Source organism: Muntiacus reevesi, chromosome 2 (genome assembly GCF_963930625.1).
Source record: "Muntiacus reevesi chromosome 2, mMunRee1.1, whole genome shotgun sequence".
NCBI classification, from domain to species: domain Eukaryota; kingdom Metazoa; phylum Chordata; class Mammalia; order Artiodactyla; family Cervidae; genus Muntiacus; species Muntiacus reevesi.
The window spans coordinates 215661619-215673694 of record NC_089250.1 but is presented as its reverse complement, the minus strand read 5'-3'; the positions used below and the strand labels follow the sequence as shown (position 1 = coordinate 215673694).

At 49.0% G+C, this 12076-nt stretch overlaps 1 protein-coding gene across 1 annotated transcript in view; it reads left to right on the top strand.

The window, feature by feature from the left end:
* The window catches only part of GLG1 (golgi glycoprotein 1), a 122825-nt gene extending 111547 nt beyond the window's left edge, over positions 1-11278 (top strand). The window contains exons 20-26 of the mRNA XM_065924999.1: positions 710-833; positions 1676-1818; positions 2010-2111; positions 3028-3135; positions 4469-4589; positions 5178-5284; positions 6422-11278. Of these exons, the coding sequence (XP_065781071.1) occupies positions 710-833; positions 1676-1818; positions 2010-2111; positions 3028-3135; positions 4469-4589; positions 5178-5284; positions 6422-6589 (873 nt within the window). The 3' untranslated portion in view covers positions 6590-11278. The remainder of the gene's footprint in view (positions 1-709; positions 834-1675; positions 1819-2009; positions 2112-3027; positions 3136-4468; positions 4590-5177; positions 5285-6421) is intronic.
* The last annotated feature ends 798 nt before the right edge of the window (positions 11279-12076 follow it).

Genomic DNA, 12076 nt, shown 5'->3' with positions numbered 1-12076 from the left:
TAAGAAGTCTCTTTAGGTGGGTCTGGAAGAATTGAGCCCTCTCTAAAAATGGAAATGTCAGGCTGTGATTTGAGGGAGCTTTGTAAGATTTTTTGATGCCTTTTTAAAAAATCAATCAGCAACCTGCATCCCCATATTAAGACCAGTGGACCATAATTAACAGACTGTGGATTAGCAGATAGAGATGAGTTTATCACTAGTCAAAGTGAATCTCTGACTTCAAGGACACTAGCAAGTGTACAAGATCTGCTCCCACAGGATTTGGTAGGAGAATAGCCCCTGTAGTTAAAGGATGAACCAGAAAGGTCATTTCCCCACATCCCTGCTCACATTGTTTGGTGGGTCATTCCTGAGTCACCCACTGGAGTTGGGTGGATACGGTTTGAGGGCCACATGGTCACCTAGCACAGTATTACATTCATGCGTCAGCAATATGTAAGCTCATGAGATGCTGTGTAATGTAGCATAGCCATGTAAGTAGGGAATCAGTCCTGTACAAAATAAGAAACAGGAAGTAGAAAGAAATATAGAGAATAGATAAAAGGGATCTGGAGGCTCGGTGCTTATTCAGGCTTGCCGTTTCTCTTGTCCCAAGTGATACCTTTAGGTTCCGTCATAAGCTCCCTAGAAGATGTAAGAGTGATAAATATGGTGTCAACTGCCACATTTGGCAATTAACTACTTTTATAAAACTTTTTTTTTTTTGCAGAGATTCTGTCCAGAAGCAGATTCCAAAACTATGTTGCAGTGCTTGAAGCAAAATAAAAACAGTGAATTGATGGATCCCAAATGCAAACAGATGATTACCAAGCGCCAGATCACCCAGAACACAGGTGCCGTCTTGCTTTCCTGGTCCCACTGGTAGAGCTGGGGAGGCGCTTGCCTAATCAAACTAAAGGGGCTTTGGTGATTGTGACTGTTACGAGTCTGAATGTATAAGCAAAGTGACTTCTTCCCTGAAGAGTATCCAGAGGAACACAGAGTCATGGGGAAGAGGAAGCTGAAAACACAGGAAACCTGCCTTTACAGGGCATCCAAAACGAGTTAGGGCTAGAGTTGTTTGAAAAAGTCTGGAGGTTGAATAAAACCTCATGCACGTGGCAGGAGAATACATGGGTGATCTGTTTCAGAACAGAGAAATTTAACCTCGAAGTTGCAAGACCTTGTAACTTAATGGTCAAATTGAGTTGGATGTTCTCTTCTCAGTGTTTTCGAATACATATTATTATGGGGAAGGTTATTGATGTCTGCATGATTTTTGTGAGGACTGCTTAGAATGTTGGTCTCCATAGACCCTGCAGAGCTGCTGGGGAGTAGGATTCTCCACATCTGCCCTTCCACCACGTTATGTTGAGGATTTAAAATAGCGTTGTGAGGGAGTTGCCTGGGTGGCCTAGTGGTTAGGCTTCTCACTCTCACTCGTGCGGCCCAGGTTCAGTCCCTGGTCGGGAAACTAAGGTCCTCCAAGCCACCGGGAGATAAATAAAACAAATAAAAATAAATAAATAATGAAACAATGTAGTGAAGGAGCCCATTAAACATTTACTGGATAAAGAAATTAATGGTTTATTGATGGTCATTGACATAATATGCCTGCCCCCTTTGGGTAAGTGGATCTCAAAACATTTGTGAATCCAGGTGGATATTTTGTCATGTGCTTATTCCTTTCTTCTAGATTACCGCTTAAACCCCGTGCTAAGGAAAGCCTGCAAAGCCGACATCCCTAAATTCTGTCATGGAATCCTGACTAAGGCCAAGGATGATTCAGAGTTAGAAGGTCAAGTCATCTCTTGCCTCAAGCTGAGATATGCAGACCAGGTAAACTGCCCTGGGCTTTGCACAGAGGTGTACTTACAGGGCCTCCACTAGTTCTGACGGCATTTTCTTTGGAGGTCCTTGGCTTACTGCCACTTTGCCCAAGCCTTTTCTCACATCTTCCCCAAGCCAGGGCCCAAGTGGAAAACTGACATGTTCTAACAGGCTGACGTACTCTCCCTTGTCATGCGTAGCGCCTCTCTTCAGACTGTGAAGACCAGATCCGGATTATCATCCAGGAGTCTGCTCTGGATTACCGACTCGACCCCCAGCTCCAGCTGCACTGCTCGGACGAGGTAGGGTTTGGGTACAGAACCTGCTGTGAACAGAGCTGGTCAGGAGGGTTCTATTGGAGATAAAGAGTAAAGAACTTAACTCTTTCCCTTCGGCCCTGAATCCAGGATTCTTCTGGGCTCTCCGTTGTTTGAGCTCCTGGTTCTTTGTAACACTGAATTTGACTTGGCCTTAGTCCTCCTCCCACTGTTCAATTTTGATCCCATATTTCTCTATGGAACATGAGGTTTATTATATCTGTCTATGTCTTCTTTGGTCTTCCCTCTCCTTATTCCGGTGGTCAACCCAGAACACACCCAACACTTGCCAGAAAAATGGAAGTGCTCCTGTAATAAATACCTCTAATGAAGGGCCTGTTCTTGGAAGTTGACTTCCTAGCTAGAAAAGGCCATGTTGAGAACCTTGTTCACCATACATCAGTTTTATGGATATGAGTTTTAAAGGTATTTCAAAGAAGCTTACTCATGAAGCTATCCAAAAGTAGGCTAAATTTTTAATCTGCGCTGCAGGCTTTGTGTCAGGACCCCTTCGTTTCTGTTTCCAAGTTATGCAGCCTGGTTTACCCTGAAGCTCTGTGAATGTCAAGTGTTTGCTTTTAGGATTTTACTTGGCTATCTGACCTTCTTCTTGAGGAATCAGGCAGTAGTCTTTGTGACCAGTCCTGGGAAGTCTGACTCAGGCCTGGAGGTTGACAGCATGAAGATGGGTGTGTGGACGGGTTTTTCAGCTCTCTGCCAGTCCTTGTGGAGGAGGACAGAGCCCGGCATGCCATGTTGGGGGAGGGTGGTGAAAGCCACCAGCAACCCACTTGAGAGGCGCCCGGGCACGGCTGTGGGAGGACCGTGAGTCTGATGGTGCAGGGGCCCAGGAGCCCAGCGCGAGCCGGGCTGCCCTCTGCCCTGTGTGTGTCCCGCGCAGATCGCCAGTCTGTGTGCCGAAGAAGCAGCGGCCCAGGAGCAGACCGGCCAGGTGGAGGAGTGCCTCAAGGTCAACCTGCTCAAAATCAAGACAGAGGGCTGTAAGAAGGTAGCGACCGTCAGTCTCCATCTTCTCTCTCGCTTTCCTCTCCTCTTCCTCCTCTTCCTCTGAAAGCTGTAGACTGTACATCTCGGTGGTAAAACCGAAACCTGCCTTCCAAGAATTCTGTCCATTCCTCTTACCAAACTCATTTGGCTTTTGACCCTTAATTGCCTATAACTTAAATATTCTTATACGCCTACTAATTAGTTGTGAATATGTCTCGTCTCCATGACTAGACCAATGTTTAAGTGCTATGCCGAAGTAAAATGTCAATTCCAATATACCAATAAGGGTACTACATTCATAAAAGTCGATGAAACTAAAAATTTAGTTCATTTCAGAAACATCACATAAAAAATTTTATCAAAATATGATAGTTAACATACATTGTCTTATGAAATTGATAAGCAAAATTGTATATTTTGATCTTTTGTAAAAAGCTTTATCTTTTTGGAAAAGTGCTTCAGTAATATTGTTGAATCAGTGTGAATATTGTGTGCAAATATTTTCAACTGCTAAAAGTGTTTCTGATGGATTCCACATGGTCTGAAGAATGGTAGGAGTTGCTTGAGTGCTAAATCAGCGTATTTTCATGCAAACACTTCTTCATCAAATGATTTCATTTAACTTCAGGGAGGACTTTTTGAACAATACTTCTTTTTTTTTTTTTTTTTTTTTTGCTTTGCTTTTATTGGTGTTTTACAGTCTGTTGAGATCAAACTACTTTTTACATAAGAAAGTATTTCTGGACTGTCTATCTGCTGCAATTTCATCATTAATAACAGTGTCTGCAGAGTTGATTTCAGTTCTGTTTGTATTCCTGTTGGGAACATCTTTAAACTCATAAGAACTGTTCTCACAGTAGAAGTTAGGTGCTGTCAATTCTTTTTTTCCTTTTGAGGGTAATGTAGATAGAGTGAGACATTTTACAAATGTGCTCTTCTTTTGGGGAATTTTAATATAGCTTATGACTCTGATTTTCAGTCTTCACATTTACAGAGCTCTATAGAAACAAGAACTGCTTTAAATCAGTGTAAACACCAACAGTATTTAATAACATGGTATACCAGAATGTCAAAGCCCAGTTCTGATCTTAGTATTGCCCTGCTTTGCTTAGCCAACAGCTCTGCGTACACTCGGTCCCCTAGTTATATTTACTGAATTAAATTGGATGCTAACAATCTCTGTTCTTTGCATCCTCACCACATTGCCACCAATCTCTGAGTAGCCTCTGTTGGCTTAACCTTCCCTTCTTGACTTTGTACATGAAGTATTTACAGACAATAGATTTGCTGTGTGTCCTCTATAAAAGTGCTTTCTGTGATCTCCCCTGCCTTAGGAAGTGTTAAACATGCTGAAGGAAAGCAAAGCAGACATCTTCGTGGACCCGGTTCTTCATACAGCTTGTGCCCTGGACATCAAACACCACTGTGCGGCCATCACCCCTGGCCGAGGGCGTCGTAAGTTGCTGTGTTCACTCTGGCCCTTTCTGAGCTGTCTTGGGAGGAGCATCAGTTACAGTTACAGCGACTCTGTTCTGTAGCTGCAGCTAAACCATAGACAGCACCCTTGGGGGCCTGGTTGATGCTTTGTGAAAAGTGAGTTTAGGAGTGATCCTGCAGGTATACAGTGACACAACCCTGACTAAAGGTAAAAATTCGACAAAAGAAAGTTGAGTTACTTACCAGGGAGGCAAAAGTTAAAGCATCATCACGGCCCTCTTCCCTGCCTGGTCCAGCAAATGGCTCCGACAGCTGCCTCAGTGGCTCCGAGGTCAGGCCCTGTGTGAGGTGGAACCTGGGCAAGGGTATGGCTGTTTCGACCCTCATATGTCCTCTGAGAATCAAGAGGTTTTAAGAGAGAGTCCGGAGAGCCAATCTTAGACGTTCTTCTCCATGTGAGCTCTTAGGTTAGGTGTCCTTGAAGGGATTTCACTTTGGGTAGCCTCCGGATCTGAATTCCGTGGTGTTAGGGACCCTTCTCTCCAGCCTTACTGAAATCTTTGTTCCGTACAGCCTCAGACTCTTCCTACCCCTTTCCTTGCACAGAAATGTCCTGCCTTATGGAGGCCCTGGAGGATAAGCGGGTGAGGTTACAACCAGAGTGCAAAAAACGTCTGAATGACCGGATTGAAATGTGGAGTTACGCAGCAAAGGTAACGAACCTCGAGAATCTCCTGAAATGCCATCTTCTCTGAGCTGCTTCACTGACGCCCTTGTCCTTGTCATGAGTCAGTGTGTTTGCAAACATCTCCCGGTGCACCTGTGGCACTCCTGGGGTCTGTGGGCCTGGAGCCGTCATCTCCAGATGGGACCGCTGAGACACGCGTTGATCTCTTCATTCCTCGTCGGTTTCTGCTTCCGAGACGTTGAGGATTGCTTCTCTGACCCCACTGCTTGCTTTCTGTTGGCACGTGTTGGTGCTCAGATCACTTCGATCTGAAGACCCTCGTGCCACTCTCAGTACATGGATGGGTGCAGAAGGTGCCCAGACCTCTCTGGTCTGGACCCTCTTGGGTACCCAGGCTAAGCTGAGACCCAGCAGAACAGATCTGTGCACACCTGGGGAACCATTAGGCCCTGATTCTGCCAGAGCAGGCGGCCACGGAGGTCCACTGGAGAAAGCACTGAGCGTGAATGCTGGTCAGACTCTCAGTGGCCACAACTGGGAGGTGGTTTGAGTATGTTCAGTCAGCATAAGTCATGTCCGCAAGGTGTTTTTGGTGGGGGAGGGGATGCTGATGGTGAGTGGAAACAGGTCAAGACAGAGTTAGCGTCCACCACAACCTCAGCTTTCCTGTTTTTAAAAAGGCAGCAGCGTGCGAAGAAAATAAAATATTTAAGGACTGTGTCCTTGTGCAAATCAGTTGGCCCCTTGCCACCCCTTGGGCTGCTGGGTCTTCCCCTGTGATGTGGGAGTCATGAAATCCACATGCCCGGACTCATGTGAGGACTAAATGATTGACGCGTGTTGAGCCCTTTGCCACACGCGTGGTTAGGTCCTCTGTGTGAGGGCTGTTAATACACGGGTGACAGTGGTCGCTCTGCTGACTTCTGAGAGTCCGCCTCCTCTTTGTATTTGTCTGCATTTTCTAATCTTGTGCAGCAGCCGTATATAGCACTATGATCAGGAAAAACCAGTTGTAGCTCTGTGTTTGACTGTTTTGCCCCTCACTTTCCTCTCCCCCCAAAAGAAGTGACCCAAGTTACGGCAGGAACCGAAGAGGCAGTTTCGAGTGAGCACCGCCCCAGCCCACATCTCCCTGAGGGCGATGCCACCATCTGTTTTCCAGGTAGCCCCGGCAGATGGCTTCTCTGACCTCGCTATGCAAGTGATGACCTCCCCGTCCAAGAACTACATCCTGTCTGTGATCAGCGGGAGCATCTGCATATTGTTCCTGATCGGCCTGATGTGTGGACGCATCACCAAGCGCGTGACACGAGAGCTCAAGGACAGGTAGAGGTGCCTGGAGCCCCAGAGGAACTACCCGTCTGGCGCCCCGTTTGTACAGCCCTCCTGTATAGCACACCCCCTCACCTCGCCCTCCTGCGCGGTGGCCCCAACACTCACGGTAGAGCAGCGTGCCCACCGCCTCGTCCGCCGCAGACTCCTCCCGCGCCCACGGTGTCCTCCTCCTCGACCACTCGTGCAGCAGCCGGCCGCTTTGGGGATCGCCTCTGTCGGCAGACTCGGGCTTCCCTGTCCAGAGACAAGTCTCTCATCCCGATGGACCTACCAGTACTTCCGGAACCAACTCACCTGACCTGCAACTCAGCTGAATTTTTTTTTTTTAAAAAACACCAAAAAAGAAATTTTTAAAGAAAGAAAAAAAAATGTATATAGGAACACATCTCCTCCAGGCTTGATTTGAGCGATGGGGCTCTCTCTTCTGTGTGGCGGTGTACAAGGAAGGCAGGACGCTAGAGGGGAGACACACCACCCAGCACACAGTAACCAGGATGTCTGGGCTGACCTCTCAGAAGCACCTTTGGCCCCATCAGGGCCATGGACTTCACCAAGTAGCGGGAAGTGACTGACCAGCCCACTCTGGGTCTTGTTTTCTTCTGCTGAAACAGTGATGCCTTCCGATTCCTACCCAAGCAGAGCCACTGCGGGTCAGGACCGACGGCCACGCGTCGCTCTGCCATCTCCTCGCATTGGTGGGCCCCCGAGGCTGAGGGCAGATGGGTTGGAGCGGGGCCCAGGGGTGTGAGCTCGTCTGTCCGCTGCTCCGCAGCAGTGGCTGGGCCCTGGGGCCTGCCTTCCAGACCTGCGCAAGGCTCATCAGTGTTTGGACTGACCCTGCTCGGGTGGCAGTGCGTCCCCAAGTCCTCTGCTGCCAGGGGAACCCGTGACCCGGGGGGAGGGGGTCAGGTTAGGAAGCAGGGTCGGGGCGGGATCTGCTCACTTTGGTTCATGTTTCAGGCAACAGTGCAGGCCAGAGACAGTGGCTTCTGAAGATGTAGCCTGGTCTCAGAGAGGGATGGCAGTCCCACCTGACCTTCGCACAGGCTCAGGGCCACCTTCCCAGACAAGCTCCTTCATGCCTCTTCATGCGGAGGGCGTGGAGCATGATTCCAGTAAAAGATGGAGGCTTTTTCTCCGTTTCTCCTTTCTGTCCATTGACTGCATACCCCCACGGTAGTAGGGATTGGCTAAATGTTGTACTCAGATGATTCATCAGTCTTTGCTGAGTCTGAGCTTTGTGGAAACAATATTCTTGAGCATCCCTCGGCCCTCCAGTGTAGAGATAACAGGCTTGGAGTATCAAAAGGGAGGCACGCCGGCATCACAGTTCCGCCTCGGGTACCTGGGCTTGAGTTTGGGGCACGGAATCCAGTGGCTGCACAAGAGGGCAGCGTGTACAGTAGGAGATATATTTATATAATATATATTTTATTAACCTGTTAGACGTCCACAAAGTATTATAAATCACGTGCCTAAAACTGTCCACATAGACCATGCACCCTGCCTGGCCCCGCCCCGCCTCACCACTGCCCACACACGCTGTGGGCCCACCCCCCTCTGTCTTCCCCGGATGTGTTCAGGACAGATGGGTCCGCTGGTCCCAGTGACTCCTTGTCTCACCCTGACTGACATGTATTTGAATACTGTGGTTTGCTTCTTTCTTTCTCCTTTTTGCTACCCTTCCTGGAGGCAGTGGGTTCCAGACGCCAGCTGCAGATGCCCCCTGCCTAGGCACCACCAGTCACCAAGGGCGGTTCCAAGCTGCCGGGCCCCCTCAGTCCTCTCTTAAGGTCTTCCTGATTCTCAGCAGCTGTCCTGTGGGTCTTCTGTCTCATCACACTTGAACCTCGTGGAGTTGGAGCACCACCCCTCCTTCCACCCCTGTTGCGCTGAGAGCGAGGAGCGGGGTGGTCACATGCACACAGGCCCCCACTGATGTGTGTGACGTGCTTCACAGGATAGAAGGACTTCCCATCTGATGGGGGGCTTCCATTCTCCATCTCTGCTGTCTCCCTCCCCACGTGTGTAAAACATTGCCACAGCTTACTGCGTCTTGATGCTTTTCTTCTTTCTGGACTGAGAGATGATCTCAGCTGTCTGCAGCGGATTTGGAAGTGTCAAAAAGAGTTTGATTCTTGAAACGTTCGTCACCTTGAGAAATGATCTGGATAGATAGAAGGGATAACTACCAGTATCTGATCGCTTGTTGCCAGAAGGCATTTCACCATCCGACTTGGAGTAGTTTCCTATGACTGAGCAGTTTCATACATCCATGAGAAACCACGGCCCAGCTGCATCCATTCTGTACCTCGTTCGGTGTGATAGAAACAGGCTCTGAGCCACCTCTGGTCCCTGGCTTCATAGGTCACTCTTGGGTAAATCAGCTAGGCAAGAACTGGGCAAGAAGAAACCATGGCCCTAGTCGGGGAGCTGATGACCCTCATGCTCTCTCATCTCCTGATGTCTAGCCCGTCCAGGAACAGTTACATCAGCAGTGGGTATGGTTTTGGGTCAAGGCCAAGGGTCCATGCCCTTGCTGCAGATTACAGTAGCCAGGGCACTCATCAGGCCTTGTCCACTCACTCGTGTCTCAGAGATGCCGACTCACTATCTCCACAGCAGTTCAGAGGGGCCGGGAGGTCAGTTCTCTGGACTGGCGGCCCTGCAGCGCAGGAAGTCAGAAATCCGAGCAGAACGCCCAGGACGAGGCCAACTGCTCCCCCTCACGGAGCTGCTCACACAGAAGGCGGCTGTGGGGTGAGGTCTCACCCTGCGTGCCCCTGGCCTTCCTCCACTGTTGCTGCTATCCCAAGAGAAGTCACTAGCAAGATGCTCTGAGACAGGCTGGGTTCACTCCAGCAGAAAAGACCCCCTCCTTAGCGTTCCCTCACACTCTGGTACCACCTACAGGCCCAGTTCTGTGACCCCATCAGCTTGTTCTGAGCCAGTGCATCCTTAAGAGGCAAGGGGAATTCTAGGATTGAGTCAGCAGGTGTTGACTGGTGTTCACTGCGGTCCTTGACTGTCTCACATCCTGTGCTCACTCTTCTCAGGGATCCTGGAGAAGGAGGGAGACTGCTTTCCTAGAAGGTGTGACAGGAAATTGCCATCAGATTTCATCTCTTGCCATTTCCTGAGGTCAGGTACCAAGAGGAACTCGTACTGAAGAGTTGCAGCCTCCGTTTAAATTTCATCAGACAGGGTGCTGACTTTCCTCCCCCTTCCCAGGAGAAGATTCACTCCTGTATGCACCACCCCCAGGCTTGTGGGACCACTTCTGTCCCAAAGATCCCCACTGGTGTGAGTTACCTATTGAAGGATTGGTTGCTTTGTGGGACCTCCTTTCTCAGCTGGTCGTAAGTTCCTCTGAGGAAAAAAACCTCTGCTTTTCCCATTTCTTTCCCTCCCCCACCAAAAAGTAAGTTCTCTCCACATATCGCTTATTCCATGCAAGCGCGTACAGGGAAGGAACCTGCAGTAGGGATCCTTAGAAGCCATCCAACATAGCCTGACTCATTCAAACTAAGTTTGGGCCGTAGAATAAAAAGAATAGGGTTTTTTGAATCATGTGCATTTTGGTGTGTTTACTTGTATTTCCAATTCTTAGGAATTTGAAAAATCTCAAAACTCCTTTTATTTATTCTCACCATTTGGACAGCACCTAAGTAGTTTTATAAAACGCATAATTCTGGTGCCCCGAGTTTCCCATGGGTCTTTGGGGACACGCCTCTCCTGAATTGCCACTCCCCCACTGGTCTTCAGTTCCCAGAGGATCAGGGGCCGGAGCTGATGTTCTGATCAGTGGGTCTCTCTCTCTCATCTTTGCTTGGTTATCTCTCCAGCTAAACTCCCCTCGGTCCTCCTCTCCTCCAGCATCACATGTCAGGCAGGGCAGTCGAGTTCAAGGCCCAATCCCCCTTCATGCCCAGACCTCAGACAAAAGATAAGTCATTAGCAAACCCAGTCTGACTCTTCAGAGTGATGGGCCCCTCCACGTCATCTAGTGATATCACCGAGGAGACCCAAGGGCTGTTGGTCACCTGAAGCACAGAGGTGGGACTGTCTGCTCGTGCGGATGGGGACAGGATCCTGGTGGTGGTCTCCCCCGTCCTCCTTCCCAAGATCCACCACAGCACACAGGTAGGGGTGTGGGCAGCCATGCGGCGGAGAAGTCTCCCTGGGCAAGGAGGGAATTCAGACAGTGCCTCTATATTCTGTTTTGCCTTCCCCCCAACACAGAGTTGACACCTGGACCCCAGAGCCCAACAGGCCCTGTGCCACACACGCTTGATGGTTTGAACAGGTTCCCTGGTCAGAGGGAGTGACTGACAGGAGGGCTGGCAGCCTGAGGCTTACTGAACGTCCTCTCCCCACGCAGTGTTTCCGGGTCAATCCAGGCTGGAAGACAGACTGTCCAGCAAATGCTGTGTGAGATCTTAGTCCTTTAACTTTTTTTTTTTTTTTAAGAAAGAAGGAAAAAAAGAAAAGTAAAATTAACAAGCCTCTTTTGTAAATGGTTTTTCTTTCTATGTATAAAATCCTGGCAGTTCCTTGTTTTTACATGTTCATGCTGTGTAATTTTGAGATGTTACTGAGATTCTGAACATAATGTGCATTTTTTTTTCTGTACAGATGAAATGGGAGAATTTAATAAAGAGTTTGCAGGTTTTTACTTGTTAAATCTTCTCTGTGGTGACTGGGAGGACCCTCCTCAAACACCTGCTATGCTGGTAGAAGTCTCCAGAGTGGTGAGCACTGGCTGTGAACTTGCCACTGATGCTCAGAAACTTACTGTTCGAACATCCCTGTCCTTGGTTACTTAGGTCAAGCAGAGTAGGACCATAGGCCTTTCATAGGAGAGGTGGAAGCCAGATGTCGGGTTTTCTGACCCTCAGTCTCGTGTGTCCAGAATTACTCATTCTGCTGATGTGCTTAAGCCATGTCACGAGGCTTCTTCCTCAGGGAACACATGCCTGGACCTTCTTGCACATAAAGCACAGGATGGCACCTGGTGTCTGGCGGCTGCCTTCCCGCTCAGGCCCAGAGCTCGGCCACGTTCGCTTTCCGGGCGCTGCTGTGTCCACGCTCAGGCAGTGGTCATCTCCCCGTTCCAGTCCTGGGGTCAGTGACCTCACGGGCACCTTTCCCACGTCTGGTCGTTACCTCCTGTGCTCTCAGCAATGCTGATTTGCATCTAGGTGTTAAAAATAAGTAACAGCTTAAAGAACTGCAGATAGCAAAGGTTTCTTGAAGTAGTAATGGCTGTACCAGTATTCGAGTAATGAAATGGGTCATTCAGTTCCAAAGGTGGGGTAACCTGGAACCCAGGGTTTCTTCTCGGGACTCCTCAAGTCCATTTTCAGCAACTGTTGTTTAGGAGATGGTGGGTCTGAGTGTAGAGTGGAGGTGGGAGAGGGTGAAGGGTAGAAGCAAGGACAGAGGGGTTGCAGAGGCATTTTGAGCCCCAGCTGTGACTGGT